Consider the following 27,820-nt stretch of genomic DNA (forward strand, 5'->3'; position numbering starts at 1 on the left):
GTTGGATTTTGAAACTCTTTCTCAATTACTTGAGTAAACCAATTCAAAGATTCTTTGGTTCAGTAAAAAGAGTATGAATATTTAAAATCATTGCAACATGAACTTAAATTCAAACATACTCAGTTACTATCTTTTTAATTAATTGATTTTTAAAATTATCTTTAATCTTTTTTTTTACAGTCCAATCATTATCCCCCTCCCTGTCTGCCCTCTGACTGTTCCTCATACCATACTGCCTCTCTGATCTCCAAGAGGATATCCCCAACTCCTACTCTTACCCAATCAAGCCTCCCTGCTCCCTGGGGCATCAAGTCTCTCCAGGCTTAGGTGTATCTTTTCTCACTGAGTCCAGAGCAGGCAGTCCTCTGTTATATATACGTCAGGGGCCTCCTATCAGCTGGTATATACTGCCTGGTTGGTGGCTCAGTGTCTGAGGGATCTCAGGGGTCCAGGTTAGTTGAGACTGATGATCTTCTTATGGGGTTGTCCTCCTCCCTCATTCAACTACAGGGGCCCCAACTTCAATCCATTGGTTGGATGTAAGGCTCCAAGGCCTGACACTATTACTAATGCTATGGTGTGCTTACAGACAGGAGCTGCCCTCCAAGAGTCCCAACAATTAGCTGACTGAGACAGATGCAGATGCTCACTCATTGACTATCTTAATGACATTGGATGTAATGTCATACCTTTATGGGCCATAGTCCTTTTGTTGTCAAATGAGAAAAGAGTGAGAATGTTGATGTTCTTTATCAGGATTAAATAAAAAACTTCTGTGGAAAATAGGGTAGAACACCATTGTTTACTAGAGAAACATCACAACAATGATGAGGATTGCTTTACGTGATCAAAATAACTTTTCAAGTTGGAGATACGTGAGATATACCTGCTCTTTCTTTTCTACTATTAGGAATTGTACTCTTCTCTCCATCCTCCCCACTATCTCTTCAGAAGGGGACAATTTTAGCATTTTTATACTACCTTGAAGAGAAATTTGTGTGTCTTTGAAATCCATCTAAGCTACTACTCCTTAGAGGACCATGAAAACATTTCTGTGTACATATTTGTCTTTTTTAGACATGTCACTTCAGTATGATCTTTTAATATCCATTGTTCTCTGTGTAGATTCTTTCACTGATATAATATTGGGGTGCCTCCTTATTGCCACTATTATTTTACATTCTTTGTTGATTTTTAGTTAGAATGGTAATATTACTTGGCCTTACTTGGAGAGTGGAGGGACCAGAGGTGTACCTAATTAACTTAGCACCCATACTGATAATCCCATTGACCTGACATATTTTTACTTTGAGTGGGCTCAACTACATTTCATAACAGTATGGAGAGAACAGAGAGCAAACGTAGGTGTTAACATGAACCAAATCCAGCATGTTTCTAGCCATTTTCGTATAGTAATGGTATCAATAAAACCAGTGATGTGGCAACATATCCTGCCTACCACCAATTATTTCATTATACTGCTCAGTACTTTCCAAAGTATTTTAAAGGAGGAATATTTTTTGTACAATCAATTGTTTGTAGAGCTAAAGCTGAAACATTTCAAAAATGAAATATGGCACTCAGGACCACAGCCAAATGTCAGGAGTGCTTGGTGGAATGGCTGCAGTAGTTTCTAACACATTCTCCATTGCTGTATTTCTCTCATGACCTAGTAACAGATTGTGGAATGACCCAGTTTGTATTGCAGACACCAACTCTGACAAAGCAAGGAGGACAAATCAAGCATCCACAGATCTCCACAAGGCTTTTAAAATTGTGTTTGTCATTGAATTTATCTTTCCTATGATGCCATCCATTCTTATCTCATCTAGTTCCTTTGCAACTCCTTCTCCACTTAAAAGGGATTGTCAACATTATCCTTTTTGACACTTCCTTCATTTGGATTTAAGTATCAGTGTTTATTTTTTCTGGGGGTGTTGAAGAATGCTTTATACCCAGAAATAAGAATCCTTGTTTAGTTTCTTCTAATCTAAGAAATTCTTATAGAGTGTTACTTTGCACTTGTGTACTTAAATTTTCTTTCTAGATATCTCTCTTTCTCTTTTAGCTTGCTGACCCTGATTTATTAAAACTACTTCACAATCCAAACCAAAACTATGTTGCTCAATATTCATCATTACCCTATGTTCATCATTACCCTGTTAGCAACTATTCTTCCTCCTATGAGCTTAAGATCAATGTTTTAGGGACGTAAGCTCAGCCTGAGGAAACACATAGAGAGAAAACTAAAGACTGGTGACACTTGTATGGTATGGACTAAGTTCTCCCCTCTGCTGGCTAAGCTAAGGAGAATTCTCAATTTTAGGTGGGATTCGCATTGGGATTTTTTTTATATATATATTATTTTCCATTTTTACAACTTCCACTTACCAGAGAATGCCATGCATGCTTTGTGCTGCTGAAAGCCCTTTCTACAAAGTCCTGCCAAACTATAAACAAGCCACTTATTTCACTGTGCCTCAGTAGAGAAGGAAGTCTTTTTTTTCTGCACTGCCTGACTACCATTGCATTCTGGGACGTAGCTTATGAGGGCAAATCTACACTGACCACATGTTTATTAAGCAGAGCTTTGGAGACTGATGTCCAGAGGACAGAAGCAGCAAGAGTTGAAAGGACAAGGGATATAGCCTCACAGTGGCAGAGAATCTAAAGTGGCCTTATTTAATACCAAGGTGAACCTGGGGCAACAGTGATCCAATTGAGGTTCAAATAGCTGATAGTTTATATTGTTCCTTTTCATCAGCAATGAGATATATGTGGCTGTAGAAAATCTGTGACCTTTGGTGACAGAGCTCGGAAATTCAGATAGTTTCAGAAAAGACTAATAGCTGGGCTCTTTCTGATAACACAGTAACAAACCCTTCCTTGTAGTGGAGTCTTTGCTGGTATAGCTTTATGTACATTATAAAATTGTTTGCCTAGTTAGCTAACTGCATCATTTTTCCTTGACCTATTTTTCACTGTTTTCAAGCTGGAACTCTGGACCCTGCACACACTAAAAATGTTTCCAAACAATCATCTACATTTAAAGCTTTTCATAATCATAATTACATTCCAATTAATAAATATACACATATTTATCTCAGTTGCTACTTTCTCTTATTGGCACTGTAAACTGTGAAGACAAGACATTTTCTCCTTCCTGGTTCACCTTTTTAGCCATCTCAATGATTTCCTGATAACAATTTTTATGTACGAAGAGAGAAACAGTGATTTATATATTACCCTTTCTTTTTTTCTCAGCAACATTTTGCTCAAGTAGATGCAATGCCAATGAGGCTGAAGCTGATAAGCTGAATTAGACACATGATGATGCTGAAAACATTTTGGATTCAATCCTGTGTTGTCCTTAAACATTATGCACATAGAGGGCAGTATGGTCAAGCATTTCACAAATGAGTCCCATTCATTATTGGAGGGTTGCCTGATCAGAGAAAATCCATCATCACCAATATAACATTATTGGCTGATTTCAACCCTGCTTCAGCAAGTACATAAAGCAATTGTTCCCGTGGCTATAACTGTAGGTTGTGCAAGTGATAATTTTAGAATGTACTATGAAATATTTTATACTGTATGTGATTATTTGACCTATTTATTCACAGAGTAAGTGGGTATAAATAAGTCAGAAAAGGAATACAAATTTGGACAATCTATCCTTAAGAGGGAGAAAGAGCTATCAACATATTGTACCATACATGATGCACAGATTTCATACCTTTAAGCTATTACCATGCCAACAAATATCATCTCTAAGTGTATGTGTTTAAAAATCAGATTTGGTATTATATCCTACAATTTGCATTCAACCAACAATTTATAAAACAATGACTAATATGAGATGTTAAAATATGTATTTACTGAGAAAGCATTTGTTATTCTCTTTATTGAGAAAAACATCCAAAACAAAACATCATATTTATAATGTACATTGATACATTATGATGTAGTATATATGGGCACAACACATTTTTGCACATAAGTACCTTATGTTTCCAGCAAAGAAAGACATGTAGGTAAGCATTAATCACATTTACTTGCATACTGTTTCAAGTATCTCATAATAGACCCATACTAGTTTTTAAAAGAAACAGAAGAGTTATTTAATAGATTCTTTAAATTAAACTATCTGTAACAAAATACCACTGCATTCTTGAAATATTTAAAAATGTTTAGAATGTACATTTACATCAGAATACTTAGGGGAATGAAAATTTGAAGCTCAATAACTTGTACCTACTCAATGCCTGGGAACAATTGTGTTGAAAGAAATTAGTGAAAAAAAACCTAAGGCAAATATTTATAGATGTTAGATATACATAATCTTTTTTTACACAATGTTAACTTGTTGATTTTTAAAATTTTAAGCAAGGAAACATCTTATTTATGGTTATGATTGCTTTGATGAAACACCATGATCAAAGTAACTTAAAGAACAAATGGTTTATTTGGCTTACATTTCTATATTACTGGTTACCATCAAAGGAAGTCAGGGCAGGAACACAAAAAGGGCAGGAATTTGGAGGCAAGAAGTAATGAGGAGGGTATGAAGGGGTGCTGATTCATGGCTTGTTCATTATGGCTTGCTCAGCCTGTTTTCTTATAGAATCCTGGATCATTAGCCCAGGGGTGGCCCCACCCACAATGGACTGGGCCAATTCAAATCAATCACTAAGTTAGAAAATGCCTTTGAGACTTTTGCCTATGGATGCATCTTATGGAGACATTTCTCCATTGAGGTTTTCTCCACACAGATGAGTTTAGCTTGTGTCTAGTTGACATAAAACTAGCCAGTATAGTTAAAAAACAAAATGTGCATTCATTTGTGTAATAAAATTTATTTTTTTAAATTTTGCTGTATTTTTGATTATTATGGTAACAATCTTTGTGGAGATAAATAATCTACTGTTTAAACAGGAAATTTGCTGAGTTTCATAAAGTAAGTTAATAGCAAAGGAACAAACAATGTGCTTCATAGACATACATTTTCTTTAAAATTTTGATTGAACTAGAATTACATCACTTTTTTCTCACTTTGCTCCTTCCAGCCCCTACTGGTTCCCCCCTAACTCCCAAATTGATAGTCTATTTTTTTTATTATTATTACTGATACATATGTATGCACGGGCCCATAAACATACACAAATAAAACCCACTGAAGAAATTTTGTTATTATAAACAAACATTTTCTTACTAAGTCTGCTTTTTCTTTGTAAACATTGGTAATTTAGCTCTTCTTGACTAAGAATGTGTTTTTTGCCCTCTCTTTTCTAGCCTATTGAAATATAGAATAAAGAGCAAGTCTCAAAATAGTAGTTTATTCTAGTCAATTCTTGTAAAGTAGTTTAGTCTAGGGATAATTCCTAACTAGAGTCAATTCTGACTCAATAAAATACATGACTTTTAATCACTTATTGACCCCTATATTCCCACAATTTATCTCTGAAATCTAAGTACATTCTTATTAAAGCATGACAGATACTTGTTTGGGCAATTTGTTCTCTTACTAAAGTTATATGTTAACATATAGGTCAAAAATGTGATGAAAACTATCATGGCTGGATTGCAGCAAACCAACAGTGAAAAGATTCTTCTGAGCTGGGTTCGACAGTCAACACGTAATTATCCACAGGTTAACGTCATCAACTTCACCTCTAGCTGGTCCGACGGGTTGGCTTTGAATGCTCTTATCCATAGTCACAGGTACATTTATTTTGAGATTTAACTTTTTAAAGCATTTATTTAGACAGTGATGATGTATTTTATTGCTCTGTGGCCACTCTACTAGGCCACATGCTGTTAACAATACCAATCTAAGATCCTTTGAAATAGACTAAATATATTTTTAGTACTTGATTATTTATTTGAGACAGGATCTCTTTAGGTAGGGTAGGCATAAAACTCTTGTCACAGCTCTGAGAGTAATGAGATTACATGCTTTAAACATCATGACCAAGATTTTTCTAATTTATAGTTATATATGGCTATGATTGAGGGAGGAAGATAGATATGCCCATTTTCTACTGAGACTTCTAACAGTCAGATAGTTTCATAACTCTGTTAATAAGGATTGGTTTTAATTGAAAAAAAAAGTAACAATTTGGGCCTAGATTATAGAGGTCAATGTTGTTCCAAATTTTATGTAAGTATTTTTAGTAGGCTCACCATCCTCAGATAAATAATGTGCAGGGAAACATGTCATATGGAACAGAAGCTTACAGAGCAAATATTATGATATGCTGGATTCTTTTTTTCTAGTCAAGATTAAAATAGACTACAGATATCTTAGCAACCATGGCAAAAGGAAGGTTATAGTGAGTTCTATAACTCAGTGTTCAGAGCATCAATAGAAACAATTGCTGTATAAAAGTAAAGCCATTTCTGTGACTCAAGGAACAGCAGCTGATCTCTGAAACTTCATAGACAGAACAGTGTATTATATTAAACCAAACAGCTTTTACTATAGTCCAGATAATGTTATGATTCATGTGATGCTGAAATAATTGTTTACTTTTCTTGGATAATGAAGTGTAGCAAATTAATTTATAATAGCTCAGCTAAAATCAAAGCCATATGGGAAAGATGCACATATATGTCCAAAATTCTATGTAAAATCTATTATAGCAATACATTTATATGTATAAGCAATACAGCACCACTATATATATGCTGTATCATTTAGTACTTCCCCCAGGAAACATCTGCTTTCGTCTTATTATTAACTCTCTTTCTTTTTTTTAAGTTTAGTCAAATGTATTGTTTAATTTCATTTTTTATAAATGCCACTGGACTTAATCTTCCCTGAATCTCCATGCTGGGAGTAACCTTTGTCACTTATATTTATCTTTTCACTGTTTCCTTTTCTTTTTCACCAAGTGTACCATTTCTCTATACTGATCTCGATTCCAGAGAAGCTCAGAATATAAATTTTCCTTGTGATAAGGCTAACCTGAAGGGCAAACTCAAAGTAAGCATCTTTGTCAGGTGTCATGCTCCAGCTGGGCTTAATTAGCCCCATCCAGACTGGGTTTCCAGGTGAATGCCTTAGCAAACTTTGACTATAGAATGAAGCCTGACTGGCCCCCGTCTGCATATTTAACAAAGTAAACACACTGGTTTTCATAAGTACAATGAAAGAAAAAATTTACAGCTTTGGTACAGTAAAGTAAGAAAGGATAGAGCTATTGATTCTGCCTCACAAGTTTGTGCTCATTTATGCAGTCACATGAAGGGCCTGAACAAATATTGATCTTGCTCTTCAGGTACACATTTGCAGATAAGCAAAAATATTGAGGATCTGGTTATGTGCTCCTTGTTGGCTCTTTAATATTTTCTTTTCAAGTGGGAGAGTTCACTCCGGGAAGGATGTTCATGCACCATAGTTGCTAATTAATATTTTTATGATGTCTGAATATATTTGTAAGTAGTACAAGGAAACATCTAGATTGTCCTGTCCCTGACACAGACTTTCTCTGCCACTGTGTATCTGCATTTATGTATTCTCCCCCATGGTACTAAATGAGTCATCAATAACTATGTCTTTATACATTGCGTGTTTAGTTTTCAAGATGTTCCTCACAGTTGCTTAATGCTGTTTCATGAATCATCTGTCTCTTTGTCTCTGACAGATGTTAATACTGTTTATCTAAAGAAAAAAATCATTGTTGGACTTTCTGATCCAAGGTAATTGTCATTGCCACTCTGAGGAATGTCATTCAGTGCCCTGATTTCAATAACTGAATGACTAGGCTATATAGAACAAAGGAATGTGTTTAATATAGAGCACAGAAACCTTGGAAATTAAAAGGTTTATGCTAAACACAATATCCAGTACAAGTTGAAAGGAAGCCAGGTTCCACTTTTATAGAAAAAAACCTTGATAACTGATAAGAAATATGCATGAAATAAGAACAGTAAATTATAATACCTTTAAAACTGTAATTAAATTTTCATACTAATTTCTTTATTTTCTGCTATGGGATGTGATTTAAGAAAAAGTTATCCATTATATTACTGATAACTCCTTTTGGTCTGAATTTATTGTAGAGTAAAATGAGGTACACCCAAAGGTAAAAATGGGCAGTGCTCAAAGAGACAATTTGTGGAGGAAAAGAATAGATTCAGCAATGGTCAGTGAGACCATCTTAGGACAAATTTTAGAGGGGTGAGAATAGATATTGGCCAAAATGGCAACTGTGCCAATGTATAGTTTTTTAGGTAAGCATTATACTCTTTCTTAAAAGTTCCTAGAACAGATACCTTTTTTCTGAAGTGCACTATCTTGCTAAAGCTATTGATGGAACCTTTTGAATTGACTCCTCCTAAAGTAAAGACAAGGACTTATTTTCCTTGCATACAAGAAAGCCCAAACAAGATAATGGGATTTTAATCTTGGCAGTATAGAAAGCCATGTCTCAACCAAGGGAAAAAGATAGATTCAGATCCAGAACCAATTTATTGACCAAAGCCATGAAATTTCACTTTCTGCATTCATAAGCTGCTGATTATGAGGGAGGGTCCATGCTCATAACCTTTAAGCCTATTAATATCTATCTAGTTACCTGACAGTCATGCACAAGAATTGAAATCCTAAATATATTTAGAACATAGCTATTTAATTACTTAGATGTTGGATTTTTTAAGGGATTTTGAGAGGATTTCCTCAGAAGAATATCCTTTATACGTTTTACTCGGGAGTAATTAATCAAGTTGTAAATTTCTAGAAGCTTGATGACTGTAACGAAATATAAAACTATGGCAAAGGGCCTAACTCCTTTCTAGGAATTAGTTAATTGTTGTTCCCAAGTGCCATCCCTGTAAATTCTGATCAGAACTTGTTTTTATCTGGGTGAAAGTCTGTATCTGATTTCTTAATGGATTTAAAATCCTTATAGCACATATTATAGATAGACCATTATAATTTGTTGAATCTGGTGACATATTAGAGGTTATATGCAATAATTTACAAATAGATCTGAATATAAAAAGGTTAGCCATAAAGTACTTTTAGAAAGGCTTAGGGCTAGAGCTACATAAGGACCTAAGTGAACTTCAGAGAGTGCTTAGTAGCATTGTCTTCCAGGTAATACATAGAAAGAGATAGATAGATGCATAGATAGATCGATAGATATTCATATAATAATATTGGGACTATATATAAGTATAATATATGTTATATGTGAGATAATAAGTTTTATTCTTATACATTTTTACTTATGTGTATTTGTTTGTATCCGTCAGATTACACATGCTATATGTGTAGGTGCTTGAAGAGGCCAGAATAGTACACTGGATCCATTGAGAGGTATAGTTACAAGCAGTTGTGAGCTGCTCAGCACAGGTATAGGGAATAGAATTTAGGTCCTCTGAAATAGAAACAAGCATTCTTATACTGTTAGAAGTCTCTTCAGACTAATTTTGTCCATGCTTTTTACTGGATAATTTTGGGGTCTTATTGCTCCATTCTGCTTTTTCAGAGGACTGAAATATCCAAAAGGAATAAAGACAATATTTGATTCCTAAAGATATATTTACAGACTGAATCATAATGGAAATAAAGAAAAGGTCATTATGGCCTTAAAGGGATTTCAAGAAACTAGTTTAAAGAATACATTTAGTTGTCAGCATTTGAAAAAAATACAGCATGATTATCAAAAATTTAAAGGTACATAATCTAAGGAATTCCATGCCAGTGAAGATATTGTTCAAGCTCAAAGCATAAAACATTTAAAAACTAATTTTCAATGTCTTAGATTAATATGATTGTTACTTCCAGCTTTTCTTTCCTCCTTCAAAACTCTCTCATGTGTCCTACCTTCTTTCGAATTCATGGCATAAACATGACCTGAACAAGGAGAATAACAATAGTCCTGCTAACATGGAAGGAAGAAAGCTCTCAGAGGTTTCACTTAGACAAAGAACTACAGGCAACTAAGGAATGCATGAACAAGAATAACAATGTTTCCCGGGGAAGAGCACATATATTGATCATTCAATACCAAATAGTAGTCAACCTTGAAAACGTGTGTGTATGTATGTATAATTTGATAAAGACTAAACATACTGTGTTTTTTGCATTTAGAAGTATGTCTTTGTATATAAGTATATACACACACATATACATATGTAACAACAATTAAAGTAACTGGTTTTTAAAAAGTAAATCTTTTATTTTATCTATTCTTTGAGAATTTCATATATGATTTTAATGTAGTTTTGATACAGAAAACGGTAAAAATCTATGGGCCTTGATCAGGTTTATTCTATTTCCAGTTAATGAGTTAAAAGGCAAGAAAAATTTCAAGCACAACATGTAGCAAACCCAACAAACAGAATTAGCAACTGAAGGAAGGTGTTTACTGGGGAGGCAGAACACACACATGCAGCAGGCACACAGTGTAAATGATCTTATGCAAATCAGAGGGCAGACTCAGAAATTTGAAGATCCCAGTCTCTTCCAAGGACTGGGGCTGAAAAGTCTCTAGAGAGTTTGCTTCTTCTAATTTAACAGAGCCCAGATAGGATGGTTAATTGACTAGCAAATGTTGTTGACATGTGCAAATCTAGCCTTGAACTTATGAAATCAGTCCATCAGCTAAAGGCTTGCTAGCAGGAAACAAAAGCCAACAAGGCTTTCTTTTGAGGAGTCTTAGAGTGGCTTTATGTTTTAAAACCCCAAAGGAACATTAAGAATGCTGACATGTGGCACATGGCATAGTGGCTAATAAAACATTGCTCTTGCAGAGGACCAGAGTTTGAATCCCACTATTCATACTGAGTTGTTAACAACTGCCCTGAGCTGTCATGCTTTTGTCTTGAGTCAAGAGGGTGAAAGAGAAGCCAGCCACTTTGTGAGTTTGCCAAGTTATAATATCTGCATCAGTATATGCAATCCAGGAATCCCTATCCTTCATTTGTATTATGAATAATGGTAGGATTTTATTACTGTGCATTAGACAATAATAAAATCCTATTGTGTGTCCTACAAAAATGTCTTCGATGGAGTTACCTAGCCATGACCCCTTTCTCTGTTTGCATACCAGGGAGTCTCTCTAACACCTAGTCTCTCATTTCAACCTCTGAAATCTTCCTAACTGCTAGTAGGTTCTTGGGAATACTCACTAATCTTCTTGTTTTTAATTTTTTATTAGGTATTTTCTTCATTTACATTTCCAATACTATCACAAAATTTCCCCAGACCCTCCCCTACACACCCACTCCCACTTCTTGGCCCTGGTGTTCCCCTGTACTGAGGAATATAAAGTTTTCAAGACCAATGGGCCTCTCTTTCCAATGATGGCCTACTAGGCCATCTTCTGATACATATGCAGCTAGAGACACAAGCTCCGGGGGGAGGGGGTCATTGGTTAGTTTATATTGTTGTTCCACCTATAGGGTTGCAGTTCCCTTTAGCTCCTTGGGTACTTTATCTAGCTCCTCCACTGGGGGTCCTGTGATCCATCCATTAGCTGATTGTGAGCATCCACTTCTGTGTTTGCTAGGCCCCGGAATAGTCACACAATAGACATCTATATCTGGGTCCTTTCAGCAAAATCTNGCTAGTGTATGCAATGGTGTCAGCATTTGGAAGCTGATTATGGGATGGATCCCCGGATATGGCAGTTTCAAGATGGTCCATCCTTTTGTCTCAGCTCCAAACTTTGTCTCTGTAACTCCTTCCATGTGTGTTTTGTTGCCAATTCTAAGAAGGGGCAAAGTGTCCACACTTTGGTCTTCTTTCTTCTTGAGTTTCCCATGTTTTGCAAATTGTATCTTATATCTTGGGTATTCTAAGTTTCTGAACTAATATCCACTTATCAGTGAGTACATATTGTGTGAGTTCTTTTGTGATTGGGTTACCTCACTCAGTATGATGCCCTCCAGGTCCATCTATTTACATAGAAATTTCATAAATTCATTCTTTTTAATAGCTGAGTAGTACTCCATTGTNTAAATGTACCACATTTTCTGTATCCATTCCTCTGTTGAGGGACATCTGGGTCCTTTCCAGCTTCTGGCTATTATAAATAAGGCTGCTATGAACATAGTAGAGCATGTGTCCTTCTTACCGGTTGGGACATCTTCTGGATATATGCCCAAGAGAGGTATTGCTGGATCCTCCGGTAGTACTATGTCCAGTTTTCTGAGGAACCGCCATACTGATTTCCAGAGTGGTTGTACAAGCTTGCAATCCCACCAACAATGGAGGAGTGTTCCTCTTTCTGCACATCCTCACCAGCATCTGCTGTCACCTGAATTTTTGATCTTAGCCATTCTGACTGGTGTGAGGTGGAATCTCAGGGTTGCTTTGATTTGCATTTCTATGATGATTAAGCATGCTGAACATTTTTTCAGGTGCTTCTCAGCCATTTGGTATTCCTCAGGTGAGAATTCTTTGTTTAGCTCTGAGCCCCATTTTTAATGGGGTTATTTGATTTTCTGGAGTCCACCTTCTTGAGTTCTTTTTATATATTGGATATTAGTCCCCTATCTGATTTAGGATAGGTAATGATCCTTTCCCAATCTGTTGGTGGCCTTTTTGTCTTATTGACGGTGTCTTTTGCCTTACAGAAGCTTTGCAATTTTATGAGGTCCCATTTGTTGATTCTTGATCTTACAGCACAAGCCACTGCTGTTCTATTCAGGAATTTTTCCCCTGTGCCCATATCTTCGAGACTTGCTCCTGTATCAGTTTCACTGTCTCTGGTTTTAAGTGGAATTCCTTGATCCACTTAGATTTGACCTTAGGAGATAGGCATGGATCAATTCACATTCTTCTACATGATAACCGCCAGTTGTGCCAGCACCATTTGTTAAAAATGCTGTCTTTTTCCCACTGGATGGTTTTAGCTCCCTTGTCAAAGATCAAGTGATCATAGGTGGGTTCATTTCTGAGTTTTCAATTCTATCCCATTGTTCTACTTGTCCGTTGCTATACCAGTACCATGCAGTTTTTATCACAATTGCTCTGTAGTACAGCTTTAGGTCAGGCATGGTGATTCCACCAGAGGTTCTTCTATCCTTGAGAAGAGTTTTTGCTATCCAAGTTTTTTGTTATTCCAGATGAATTTGCAGATTGCCCTTTCTAATTCGTTGAAGAATTCATTTGGAATTTTGATGGGGATTGCATTGAATCTGTAGATAGCTTTTGGCAAGAGAGCCATTTTTACTATATTGATCCTGACAATCCATGAACATGGGAGATCTTTCCATCTTCTGAGATCTTCTTAACCACTTCTAGCTGACAAAGGGTGGATGAAGGGAGGGCAACAGTCAGGATGTAGTGAGAAGGACTGATCTCAGTGGCCGTGAAAAAGCGCCACTGATTACAATGACACATAATATGACACAGCAAGGTCATGGTTGTATCTTCTGAATTTGTCATATGATAGCAGTAATATTGATAGCATAAATGGGGGACTATATGTAGTAATATAATTCCTACTAATAGTATAGTTTAAAAAAATAGTTGAGAATGTCTTGCCCTAATGAGGTGAAGAAAATAGGAAAGAAAACCATCCAAAGAATCCTTGGCAGGTTATTTCATAGGGATCACCTACAATGATGATTTCTGTGCCTTTATCAAATACTTACACTTAAATGTATATTGTGTCCAGTGCCATTTTCATAGTTTTCCAGTTCCAGGAGTCTTTTTATCTGCCAATTTGAGATAAGAAATTAGGCACTGAGTTTATTCTATTGTAACTTCATGGAAAACATGAAGAGATTGAGGAAAATTCCTAGGCATCATGATTGACATGTTTGTTTCTTTCCTTTTCATTTTTTTATTCTGAATATGGTGAAGCATAATGATGTTCTTTTTACTATCAAGAACAGTTAATGATCTGGCCACTGGTGACCTTGAATTAACCTTGGAAATCCTAGACCCCATCAGCACAGTGAAAATGAGAATAGGAAGCACTATTGGAAGTTTGCCAAATCCTTGTTGATTCTCTCAACCAACTTCTTGTGAAGGCTAGTCATAGCCATTGAAAGGGTTGTCAGTGAGACCAAAGATGGCTGATTTGAGATTGCATATGACTGTGCTTCTACTTAAAACTAGTTTTTACTTATATCCCAGGTATCATTAGTACATCAATATTTCAGATCAAGAATAAGATGGCATGGTTACTGTGGAATGCCTATAAATCACTCCTAATATAATCTATAGAGATTAATAAGCTAGGAAAATGCAACTTCTGATGTGCAGACATTAGCTTCATGCAAGGATTCTTGGGAGGCAAGAACAAGGCGGGGACCACACTGATTTACTTACATCTTCATGCACAGAATAAAACAAGGTTAGGACAACATGGGATATGAGAGACAAAGACTATTTCCCTCCAAATATCATCATTAAAATTATCAGGTAGAGTGGATACCACTCCATTTCTAGCTCATCTGTAGTACTGGTAAACTTTGGGAGGAAATGGACACTGGGAGACAGGCAGTAGCTCCCTCTAAGCTGTGGATAGCACACTAATTCATTCTAATCATCCTATGTAGAACATAACACAGATAGAATGAAATGAATTTCGAGAGTCAGCCACTAGCTTTCCCCAAGCCTACTCTGTAGAATATAATCAGATGGAAATCAGAGAACACTTCTCACATATTCCACTGGATGAACAAGTTAGGACGACACATGTTATGAAAAACATGGATTAGCTTCCACCAATTCTCTGTTGTAAGATAGACTGAGTTTGAATACACATTAGTTCACTCCTATTTTCCCATTCAGTATGTAGGTCATTGTATGATGGCATGAATTGTGAAAGACAGACACTAGCTTTATCCAAGCATCCTTATAAAATAGACTGACATGAACAGCATAATAATTCTCTCCTAACCTTGTGTGTAGGAAATATTGGGATTTGGACAACATGGATTCTGAGAATAGATATTAGCTCCCTAAAATACTACTTCATGGGACATACCTACTTGGGAGATACAGAAAACTCTAGTTCATTCTTAACTTCCTCTTTACGACAGATACAGGTATGGATTTCATGGATATTGAAAAACAGACATTGACTCCATCCAAGACATTTTGGTAGGACACACCAAGGTCTAATGCACAGTAATAAAATCCTAACCTTATCCATAACACAAATGAAGGATAGGAATTCCTGGATTGCATATACAGATGCAGATAGTATAATAGTTCATTCCTAACCTCCTCCATGGGAAAATTATTGTTAGGACTCTAGGGGTATTAAATGTAAGACAGACTGAGTTTGAGAACAAACTAGTATACATTTAACATGTTCAGTATAACAGACCTAAATTAGGATGGCAAGTAATCTAACAGATACAAGCTTCCTACCATTCTCTTCTATATCAAATACTGAGCACACTAGTTTACTTCTAACTGCTTTGGTGGGACAGATCAAGATTATTATAATTAGAAACTCAGAGACAGACACAATTTGCATATAGCACTTTTGCATACCATAGACTGTGGTATACAGCAAATGGATCAGACCTATTCTTATCTGTAACACAGATGAAAGTTAAGAAAACATGGATTATAAAGGACCTATCTCCCACTAAACTTCCATAGGATAAATGAATGCAAAAACCACACTAGTACACTCATAGCCTCCTTTCAGGAGGCTGATCAACCTTATTTCAGTATTGCCTCTGAGATACAGACAATAGTGACCAACAGGTCTCCTCTATAACACAGATTGAGATGGAGATCACAACAGTACAATCATACCATTAGTTTGATAGATAATGTGAGGAAAACCTGAATTCTATGGGGCAAACACTTGATTCCTTAAAGACTCTTCAATATACCCTTTGGCATGGAGTGTAATCTAATTCGGTATTAAACTTACCCATAGAACACTTCAAGGTTAGGATAACTTTGATCTTATGGGAGACTAATTCTCTCCTAGACTTACCAGTAGGAAAAAAAAAAAGGAGAGTATACTAGTTCACTCCTAATCTTGCCCATATGGCAGATCATAGACTACATGTGATATATTATGAGAGATTAACATACTAGTTGACTCCATTCCTCCAGAGTAAGGCAGACTATGGTATAAAACACACTAATTCACACCTAACCTCATCTGTAGAAATGAGCAAGCTTAGGAGGAGGACATAATCCTATGACATGGACAGGTGTGGGATATAGGATTATTTTAGACTGTCCCCAGCAACAGACAATGATTTGCCTTATGCTCTATTGCCCATGTCTTCTTCAGTAGTACAGAACAAATTTAGGACAATACAGATTCTGAAGGACAGATAATAGATCACTCCAACACTCTTCCTTAAGACAGACAGAGGTATAGTTCACACTAGCTCATTTACATCCAAATACATGATGGAGATTAAGGATGGGACAGCCTGAATTCTGCTAGATAGAAATTAATTGCCTCCAAGAGTCTTTACTCAGTGTGACAGACAGAAAGTGCGAGCTCAGCAGTTCACTCCTAATCTCATCCACTGAACAGATTATGGTTCATAGCATATGGATTTGGAGAGAATGACAGGAGCTCACTCTGTATGACAGATTTTGCTTGAGGGGAACTAATTCTATAAGAATCTCCTTTGTAGGAGGCATCAAGCTTAGTACATCAAAGATTGTAAGAGAGAAATATTAGTTTCCTCCAGCTCTTTTCCACAGAATGCACTCAGCCATAGAACATGCTAGGACACTCCTCATCTGGAGGACAGATCAAGAAAAAAATTGCATTTATTCTGAGAGACAGAAGTTAGCTCTCTAAGATATTCTTCCAAAGCATGTACTATGGTATAGATCACACTTAAGTTCATCATTTTCTCATTAATAGGAAAGATTAAGGTTAAGAAAAGATTCTAAAAGACAGATACTAACTAAGGCCATGCCTCCTCAGTGGAATGGATTGAGGCAGAGAGCCAAGTGTATCTCTCTTTAACTTCTCCATAGCATAGATTAAGTAATGGCAACATAAATTTTGGCAAATAAGCACTATCTTCGTAAAAGCCTTCTCCATTAGGCGCAGTTAAGTGGAGAACATGCTTAACCTCTGTTGAACAGAACAAAGTTAGAATAGCAAAGGATCTGAGAGACTGATACTAGCTTCCTCTATAACACACATTGAACTGTAGAGGAAGTTATTTCATTTCTAACCTCTTCTGTAGGACAGGAAAATTAAATATAACATGAATCATAAAAGATAGACACTAGCTCTTTCTAGTGCTCTTTTCAGAGTTCCTGAGGAATGGAGTATGCTATGTCAGTTTTATCCTTATCTGTAGAGAAGACTGTATTAAGGCATCAGGCATTCTGAGAGATGGATACAAGCATACACCGAGCCATTCTTCTAGGTATAAATGAGGGTAAGTGCACACTATCTCACTCTAATCTCACTTAGAGGACAGGGAAAGCTTAGCACACCATGTATCCAGAGAGACAGACACTGCTTTTCACCATACAAGTTCCATAGGAAGAAATGAAATGAGAGTCTATTAGTGTACTTTTACTTTCTTCTTTTGGCAGATCATGGTTAGGATAATCTAGAATCTGAGGGATGGACATTATCTACCCCAAGTCTCCTCCTAAGGACAGACTGAGGTTGAGTGAACACTAGTTAACTCCTAATCTTATCAGAGAAAAATATGGTTAGAGCAATGAGGATTCTGAAACAGAGTAAACAATAGATGTAAAGTCTCTGCAGTTTGGCAGGTTGAAGTGGAGAATGCTTTAGTTTACTTTTAATTTGCTCTATTTGACAGATCATGATTTGTGCAATGTGGATTCCTACAGACTGTCATGAGCTCAACTCATGCCTCCTTTCTAGGACAAACTATGGTATAGAGTACAGGAATTCTCTCTTATCCCCTTTGGTAGGCCTCATTAAGTCTAGTATATGCATTCTGAGAGACAGTAGCTGACTCCATCTCTTTTCTATAGGGTATGCTAATATATAGATCACATTAAGTCACTTCTATCCTAATTTGTAGGAATGGACAAGGTTAAGACAATATGGATTCTGAAAGATAGACATTAGATTCCTCCAAACATTATCAGCAGAACAGATTATTAGGAAGAACACATTATCTTATTCAACAACTCCTCTGGAGGACAGGATAAATATAGTACAACATTGATTTTCAGAAACAAACAGTAGATCACATCCAGCCTTCTCTGTAGGGCACAATGAGGTGAAGAGCCCACTTGTTTATACCTAGGACAATATTGATTCTGAGAGACAGATTCTAGGTCCCTCCAAGAGTGTTTTGATTGGACAAACAGAGGTCAACTGTAGGACAGATCAAAGTTAGGGCAACAGGGATTAGACTGGGAGAATATTAGCTCCACTAAGACATTTTATTAGGACAAAGTTAATTAGAACGCACAGTAATGCACTCATAAGTTACTATGTAAAATAGAGCAAGGCTAAAGTGACATGAATTCTGAGACTGACACTACCTTTCTGCTTTTCTTACTCATGTTAAAGATTGAGGTAGAAAACACACTAATATAATTTATTCACACCAAACAGATAATGAATAGGAGATTATGGATTCTGTGAGAGAAAAACCTTCTCCACCTAATTCTACTTAGTAGGGCAGATTGAAGGAGCACACTAAGTCACAAATATAATCCTCCAAAGGACAGATCAAGTTCAAACAACATGGAATCTCAGACAAAGACACCAGATGCTCCCAAGTCCTGTCCATCAGGCATACTTAGGTGGAGATCACAGTAGTTCATCCCTGACATTGAAGAGGTCTATTCAGAAAACAAGGGGGATTCAGGGGGAGAGAGAGACAGAGACAGAGACAGAGACAGAGAGAGACAGAGAGAGATACAGAGAGACAGAGAGACAGAGAGAGACAGAGGGGGAGAGACAGACAGAGATGGAGGGAGATGAAGGAAGAGGGAGGGACAGGAAGGGAGAAGAAGGGAGAAAGAGAGAGAGAAAGAGAGAGAGGGAGAGAGGGGAGGGGTAGAGGGAGGTGAGAGAGAGGAAGAGGATAGTGAGCTTGAGGAGAGAGAGAGAAAAGGAAGGGAAAGAGAGGAGAGGAAGAGGAGAGAGAGGGAAAGAGATGGAGAGGGAGAGAGGGGGAGAGACAGGGGGAAAGAGGGAGGGAGGGAGAGAGAGGGGGCAGAGAGGAAGAGAGAGGGAGAGAGGGAGCTAGAAAGAGAAATGGAAAGAGGGAGGGGGAGAGAGGGATAGGAGAGAGAAAGAGACAGAGGGAGAGAAGATAGAGGGAGAGGAGAACGAGAGGGAAAAGTGAAAGAGAGTGTGAGGAGAGAGTATGAGAGAAGGAGATAAGAGCGAGGGAGAGGAGAGAGAGAGTGAAAGGAGGGCGGGGAAAGAGTGAGAGAGATGTAGAAGAGAGAGAGGAAAAGAAGAGAAAGGGTGAGGGAAAGGAGGGAGGGGAGAGGGAGAAAGAGAGAGAGAAAGAGAGAGAGAGAATGAAGAGAGCAGGGAGAAGGAGTGATTGAGAGGAAGAGGGGGAGAGAGGGAGAGATGGAGAGGAAGAGAGGGAGAAAGAGAGGGAGATGGAGAGGGAGAGGGAGGGGAGAGAGGGAGAGAAGGAGAGAGAGGAGAGAGGGATAAGGAAAGTAGGAAGAGGAGAGAGAGGGAGAGAGGGAGAGTAAGAAGGATGGAGATAGTGTGTAAGGAGAGAGAGCATGGAGAGAGGAGGAAGAGGGAGAGAGGGGGAAAGAGAGAGGAAGGAGAGGGAGAGGAGAAAGAGAGAAAGAGGAGAGAAAGGGAGGGGGAGAGAGATGGAAGGAGAGGAAAAGAGTGAGAGGGAGAGAGATGGAGATAGAGGGTGAGGAGAGAGAGCATAAGGAAAGAGAGGAGGAAGAGGGAGAGAGGGAGGAGAGAGGAGAGAGAGGGAGGAGAAAGAAGAAGAGAGAGAGGGTGAGCAGAGAGAGGGAGAGGGAGAGAGATGGGGAAGGATGCGGAGAGAGGGAGAGAGAGGGAGAGAAAAAGAGAAATGGAAAGAGGGAGAGGACAGAGTGAGAGCTAGAGAGAGGGAGAGTGAGAGAGATAGAGATACAGGGTGAGGAGAGAGAGCATGAAGAGAGAAAGAGAGTTGGAGATAGAGGGTGAGGAGAGAGAGCATGAGGAAAGAGAAGAGGAAGAGGGAGAGAGGGAGGAGAGGGGAGAGAGGGGGAGGAGAAAGAAGGAGAAGAGAGAGAGGGTGAGCAGAGAGAGGGAGAGGGAGGAGAGGGGGGGGGAGAGAGAGAGAGAGAGAGAGAGAGAGAGAGAGAGAGAGAGAGAGAGAGAGAGAGAGATAGGGACAGAGTGGGAGAGAGATGGAGAAAGATGGTAAGGTGAGAGAGATGTAGAGAGAAGAGGAAGAAGGAGAGAGGGAGTAGGAGAAAGAGAATGATTAGGGAAAGGGAAAGGAGAGAAAGAGGGAGAAAACAAAGAGTGTAAGGAGTGAGAGGGAGACAGAGACAGAGAGGAGAGAGAGGGAAAGGGAGAGTGAAAGAGAGAGAGAGGGAATGTGAAAGACATGTTGATTGAGGGTGAGGGTGAGGAGAGAGAGCATGAAGAGCAAGAGGAAGAAGGGAGAGGGAGGGAGGGAGAAGGAGAGAGGAGAGAGGAGAGAGAGGGAAAGCAAGAGAGGAAAGAGGGAGAAGAGAGAAATGGAGGGTATAAAGAGAGGATGAGGAGAGGAAGGGAGAGAGAGAGGTAGAGGAGAATGAGATAGAGCAGAAAGAGAGGGAGAGGGGAGAGAGGGAGAGAGAAAAAGAGGGCAACAGGGAGTGGGTGACAGGGAGTGGGTGACAGGGACAGGGAGAGAGAGGATGTGAGGGGAAAGGTGAGTGATGGAGAAGGATAGGGAGAGGATAGAAGGAGAGGAGAAAGAGAGGTAGAGGAGAGAGAGGTTGAGAGAGAGGGAGAGAGGGAGAGGGAGTGACTGAGATATAGAGGGAGAGATGGAGAGGTAGAGAGGGAAAGGACAATAGAGGGAGAGGAGAGAAGGAGAGAGAGAAGGTGAGAAGAGAGAGAAGGAGTGGGAGTAAGGGAGACAGAGAGAGGTAGAGGGAGATATGGAGAGGGAGAGAGGTTGAGGGAGACAGGGAGAGAAGGAGTGAGAGAGGGTGAGTAGAGAGAGGAAGAGGAGAGAGAAAGAGAGGGAGAAAAGAGAGTGAGAGGAGGGAGAGGCAGGGAGAGATGGAGAGGTATAGAGAGAGTGAGAGAGAGAGAATGAGAGCACTAGGGAGAGGGAGAGAGATGGAGAGGGTGAGGGAGAGAGGGAAAGAGGGAGAGGGGGAGAGGGAAAGAGAGGGAGAGGGAAAGTAAAGAGAGATAGTAGAGAGAGAGAGTGAGAGGAGAGAGAGGGTGAGGAGAGAGAGGGTGAAGAGAGAGGGTGAAGGAAGGGAGGGAGAGAAGAGAGGGAGGGTGAGCAGTGAGGGAGGGTGAGCAGAGAGGGAGAGAGGGAGAGGGCAACAGAGAGAAGGAGAGAAGGATAGGGAGAGGGGGGAGAGGAAGTGATGGAAAGGAAGAGGTGTGGGAGAGAGAGGGAGAGAGCAAGAGGAGGGAGAGCATGGTATATAGAGAGGAAGAGAGGGGGAGAGAGGAAGAGGGCGACAATGAATGGGTGACAGGGAGTGTGTGACAGGGAGATGGAGAGATGGAGAGGGAGTGAGGGAGAAAGGGAGAGAGGGAAAGGGATAAGGAGAGGAGAATGGGAGAGAGAGGCAGAGGGAGAGGAGAGAGGGAAAGGAGAAAGCATTGTAGAGGAAAGGGAGGGAGAGAGAGAGGGTTGAGAGAGAGGGAGAGGGGGTGATTAAGAGGTAGAAGGGAGAGAGGGAGTGAGGGAGAGGAAGGGAGAGAGGGAAAGGGATAAGGAGAGGAGAATGGGAGAGAGAGAGGCAGAGGGAGGAGAGGGAAAGGAGAAAGCATGGTAGAGGAAAGGGAGGGAGAGAGAGAGGGTTGAGAGAGAGGGAGAGGGAGTGATTGAGAGGTAGAAGGGAGAGAGGTAGTGAGGGAGAGGAAGGGAGAGGAATGGAGAGAGTGGGAGAGAGGGAGAGAAGGGGAAAGGGGGAGGGGGAGGAGAGATAATAGTCGAGTGTGATAGAGGGAGAGAGCAAGTGAGAGAGAGAAGCTCCTACCAAGCTACTTCAATTGGACAGAATGTGGTAGAGAGCAGACTAGTTCACTCATAAAGGTAGATCAAGGATAGCACAAAACAGTTTATGAGAGTGAGTCATTAGATCTTCCATAGGGTATACTGATGAGACAATTACAAATGTTTACCCCTGTTCTCTTCAGAAGAACATATAAATCTTAGGTCAACAATGATTCAAAGAATTTGACCCAAGGACCCTACAAGATCAATAAGACACAAAGATTTGAACTGTGCTCAACTTTCCCTGAACTTTTATAGGAGGACAGGTCAAAATCTGGAAAGTCAGAATTTTGAGACAAGACAGTAGCTTTATTCAGCTGCTTTGGTAAGAGAGATTGAAATGGTGATCATAGTAGTTTATACCTAAGCTGCTCATTTAGACAGGCTGTTTTAGAAAAAAAAATGGAATTTGAGAGATAGATACTAGATCCCTCTAGTTCTTTTTTATGGGGTAGAAAAAGGAGTAAGCATGCTAGCTCACACTTTTTTTTTTTTAACTTTTAAGAAAAATCCATGTTAAGAAAGCATGGATTCTTCGAGACAGAAATTAATGTCTACCAGATTCCCCCATAGGATACACTGGGGTGAAGAACACACTAGTTATTGTATTCTCCAGACGACAGTCAAGCTTAGTTTCACATGGCTTTTAAGAAGCAGACTCTAGCTTTGCCAACTGCCTCCTCTACAGGACAGACCGAGCTGAAGAGCTTGCAAATTCACTTCTAACCTCTTCAGGGACACAAATCAAGGTTAGAAAAACCATAACTTCTAGGAGACAGACAACAGGTCCCCCCCCCCAGGCTCTTTGGAAGGACAGACTCAGGAGGACTGAATATGACCTTATCTGTAGGACAGACAAAACGTAGGACAACCAGGATTCAGAGACAAACTAACTTTCTCCTAGATGACTCATTAGGACAGACTGAAATGCATAGCACATAAGTTCATTCCTAATCTCCTTTATTGGACAGACCAAGGTTAGCACTACATTGTTGCTTGAAAGGCCCAAAGTCCTTCCATGTTTCCACATTAGCAAGAAAACCTGATGTAGAGTACTTACTTCACTCCTAAAATCATCCTTGAGACAAATAAATATTAGGACAACGTACACATTGAGAGTCAACACTTCTGCTTTTGAAGCCTACACTGTGCATGTCTCACTTGCAGAGCATACTTGATCACACCTATCTTCCCCCAATGTGCTGATAAGATTTACATGGTATAACTGAGAGAAGGCAGTAGTTGCTTCCAAAGCCCCTCTCTATGTCAGACTGATATTAAGAGTACACCTTTTTTCTCCAACCCTTATCCATACAATAAATAAAACTTAGCAAAACATGAATTCTGTGAGTCAAATGCTACTCCTTAGTAGCCTATTCAGTACAACAGACTGATGTAGAGAGCATACTAGTTCACTGTTACATGTGTGTGTAGGACAGGTCAAGGACAGTAGGTTATGGATCCTGAGAGGCTGACACTAGCTCTCTTCAGGCTCTTCCTTTGTAATACTGAGGTGTAGTTCATACTATCTCATTCCTAACTTCCTCTGTGGGTCAGATCAACTTAGGACTACATGGATAATGAGAAGGCAGCAGGAAGACAGAAATCAGGTCTACTTTGTAGACCTACTTATGTGAAGAGCACAATAGTTTACTCTTATCTTCCTTACTTGGTCAGTTAAGGTTAGGATACAATTGACTCTGGAAGATAGACACTAGCTTCCTACAATCCCCTTGGCTAATAAAGGCTGGCATGAAGTTCATACTAATTACTTCTCATTTTATCAGTAATACAAATCAAAGTTATTGCAATATATATTCATGGATTCAGACGCTAGCTCCCATCAACCCTCCTATATAAGATAGACAAAGTTATAGACCACCCTAGCTCACTCCTATCCTTTCCCATATGACAGGTGAAGGTTGGTGTAACATAGATTATGAGACACAGACACTATCCCCTGAAAGCTTCCTTGATAAGGAAAACTGAGGTGTGACATAATATTAGTTTACTCCTAACCTTCTCTCTAATGCAGATTTAGTTTAGAATGGCATCCATTATGAGATACCCACACAAACTCCACAGAATTTTTCTCCATAAAATATACTGAGGTATAGATCATGCTATATTACTTCTATACTTAGCCATAGGATGGATACAGGTTATAACTCCATAGATTCTGAGAGACACACACCAACTTCTACCACATATCCTCTATAAAGCTGAGTTGAAGAGCACATCCTTCCATTTCCTTTAGGAGAGTCTTAGCTTAAGGAAACATAGAGTTAGAGATGCAGATGTTATATCTCTCCAAACCCCATTAGTGGACTAGACTGATATACATAACATATTAATTAACTTACAAACTTAAAATCTAGTGGATAGCAAATTAACTCCTAAACTCTCCTGCAGGGAATATCAAGTAAGACCAATGTGGATAATGAAAGATAAATAGTAGGTCCTTCCATTCCTTCTTTGTTGGGCAGAGTTGGATAGCACAGTAGTTTACACATTTTTTTTTCTTTCAGAATAGAGATTATATTAGGAACACATGAATTCTGAGACATAGACAAAGCCAATAACCCAAGTTCCCCACTCCAGCTTCCTTGGTTATCCAAAGTGAGGTGAAATTCATTAGAGTTCATTCATATTTTCATCCATAGAACCAATCAACATTTGGGAATAAGCATTATGAGAGATTGGCAAGACTTCTCTAAGAATCTTCTGTAAGACAAATGGATGTACAGAACACACTTGTTCATGCCTAACCTCCTCCTTAGGATAGATGGTGGTTCTGATGACATGCATATTTAGAGACAGATATTACCTCCCTGGAAGTACACTCCAAGAACATAAAGAAGGGGAAAGCACATTAGTTTACTCCAGCCTCCTTTGTAGGACACTTCAGAGTTATCACAACATGAGTTTTGAGAGACAGATGCTAGCTTATAACATGCTTCCTGTGTAAGACAGACTGGGGTATAATAAACACTAGTTAACTCTTCTCTTTTCCCAGAGAACAGATCATTTTTTGACGTCATGGATTCTGAGACACATACATCAGCTACTTCTAAGCCCCTACCATAGAACAGACTAAAGGACAGCACACTCATTTACTTTTAAATATAACCATAGGATTGATCAAGTATAAATCCACATGAAGTCTAAGAGATGGACATTAGCTCCCTTTGAGCCTCCTCCTTAGAACAGACTGAGTTTCAGAATACATTAACTCACAATGAATCTCCTTCACAGGAAATAACAAGTTAGGGTGATGTGGATTCTGAGAGATAGTCACAAGCTCCTCCCAGGCCTTCTTGTTGAGACTATACTGAGGTGATGGGCATAGTAGTCATTCCCATACTTTTCTGTTGGACAGATCAATGTTATCACAACATGAATTCAGGGGATCAAACATGATCTCCCTTCAATCCTCCTTGGTAGTATAGACTGACTTTGAGAGTGTAACTAGTTCACACTATTTTCTCCTAAGTATTACAGATCAAGTAAGGATAGCATGGGTTCTAAGAGACTAAAACTAGTTCTCCCCAAGACTACTTAAGAGGTTTCACTGAAATGTAGTTCACAGTAATCATTCCTAACCTGTGCCTTCTGATGGATCATGTGTAATAGAACTTGGATGTTGAGGCTCACTCCAAGCCTCATCTTTAAGACAGAGATGGAGAGCATACAAGTTCACTCTTAAAATTTTCCATAGAACAGATCAAATATAGGACTATATGGATTCTTTGAGACAGTCAGGAGTTCCCTTAATGCCGCCTCCTAAGGACATAATGACATAGTGGTCACACTAAGTAAGCATAAGCTCTTTTGTAGTTTATATCAAGTGTTCCTGTATTCTGAGACATATATACTACCTTTCTCAAAGTATCTTCTTTGTGACAATCTAAATTGGAATGCAATTTAGTTCATTCATATACCCTGTAGTAGAACAGAGCCAGGATATTATGTTATAGATTCTGAAAGATAGATACTAGCTACCATCTGGCCTTCTCTCTAGAAGGGATTATATGCACAACATACACAGGATACGCTTCATTTACATTAGGACAGATCAGGTTAGGGGGCATGTATTTGGAGATACAGGTAAAAGCTTGCCAGATGCCACCTATATAGGGGACTGGGGTGAATAACACACTAGTTAACACCTCAATTTATGCATTGGAAAAATCCAATTTAAGACAGCATAGATTCTGAGAGAACAGCACAAGCTACATCCAATCTTCCCCTGCAGGGCAGACTGAGGTAGAGGACACACTAGTTCCCTCCTAAAATATGCAGTGAACTAAATCAATTTAGTACAGTATAAGTTCTAGTAAGATACTCTAGCTTCCACCAAGCCTCCTTTGTAGTACAGATTGAGTTTGGATGGCAAACTAGTTCATTCCTATTCTCCTTAATTGGATAGATCAAAGTTAGAATGCCACGGATTCTGAAAGATAGTCAGTAGCCCCATTCCATTATATAACAGACTTATGTTTAGAGTACAGTAATTTATTTCTATTCCTCTGTAGTACAGATAAATGTTCAAATGAGAGAGATTCTGAGAGACACACATTAGCCCCATACAGTCCTACTCTGTCGGACACACTGAAAATGAGAGTATGGTAGGTCACTTCTATCCTTATCTGTTAAGAGAGATCAACATTAGGGCAACCTGAATTCTGAGAGAAAATGACAGGCTCCCTCCAAATATCCTTCGTAGTATGGACTGAAATAGCACAATAGTTCACTCCTAATCTCCTCCATAGGACAGATTAAGTTTCATGAAAATGTGGAAACTGAGAAAATGACACTAGCTTCCTCCCAACCTCCTTCATATGATATATGAAGTTGATACAGAGGTTGAGAACACAATAGTTCACTCCTAATATCTTCCATAGTAAAGATCAAGTTAGAACAAAATGGATCCTGGGAGACATATACTAGTCCCCCTCAAATCTGAACAGAACTGAACTGACAGATCATCACTTCTATCCTCTTCAGAAGGATATGTCAAAACCAGGATGATATGGATTTTGAATGATATACACTAGCTACCCCCAAGCTTTCTAGGTAGAACTGACTAAGGTAAAGGGCACATTAGTTCATTTGTAATCTTATCAGTAGCACATACAAACAACTGGACAACAGGAACTCTAAAAGGCAGATATAGCACCCCACTAGCCTCCTCCAAAGGATAGACTTAGGTATAGACTAAGCTAGTTCATTCTTAACTTCCTTCATAAAAATAGTCAAGGTTTAGATGAGATAGATTCTAGAGGTCATACAAGCTCGATCCATGCATTCTCTGTTGGAATGACTGAGTTGAAGGGCACACAAGTTTACTACTAATTCCTTGTGTAGGCCAGATCACGATTTGGATAACAAGGATTCTGATAGGTACTACCTCCCCAATTCTCCATCATACAACAGATTGAGGTAGAAAACACATTACATCACTCCTATTCTTAACTGTAAAACTGATCCAATTTAGTACAAAAGGCATTCTGGGAGGCAGGCATTAGCTTTCTCTAATCCACCTTGATAGGAAAGAATAATGTAGATTTCACATTCAGTTTTTTCCTTATGTCTTTTTGGATAACAAGATTTATGAGAAAATGACCTTGGATTCCTCCAAGATTTATCAATATTGAAAAGACAGGGAGAGTGGATAGTAACTAGACTCATAACTTTGTCT

General features: G+C 38.8%; 1 protein-coding gene across 4 annotated transcripts in view; it reads left to right on the plus strand.

The window, feature by feature from the left end:
• Dmd (dystrophin) overlaps positions 1 to 27,820 on the plus strand; it is a 2,293,239-nt gene that overhangs the window by 534,697 nt on the left and 1,730,722 nt on the right. For all 4 annotated transcript variants that reach the window (XM_029473189.1, XM_021152893.1, XM_029473188.1 and 1 more), the window contains exon 6: positions 5,552 to 5,724. In XM_029473189.1, the coding sequence (XP_029329049.1) occupies positions 5,552 to 5,724 (173 nt within the window). The remainder of the gene's footprint in view (positions 1 to 5,551; positions 5,725 to 27,820) is intronic.

Source organism: Mus caroli, chromosome X (assembly GCF_900094665.2).
Source record: "Mus caroli chromosome X, CAROLI_EIJ_v1.1, whole genome shotgun sequence".
Taxonomy (NCBI): domain Eukaryota; kingdom Metazoa; phylum Chordata; class Mammalia; order Rodentia; family Muridae; genus Mus; species Mus caroli.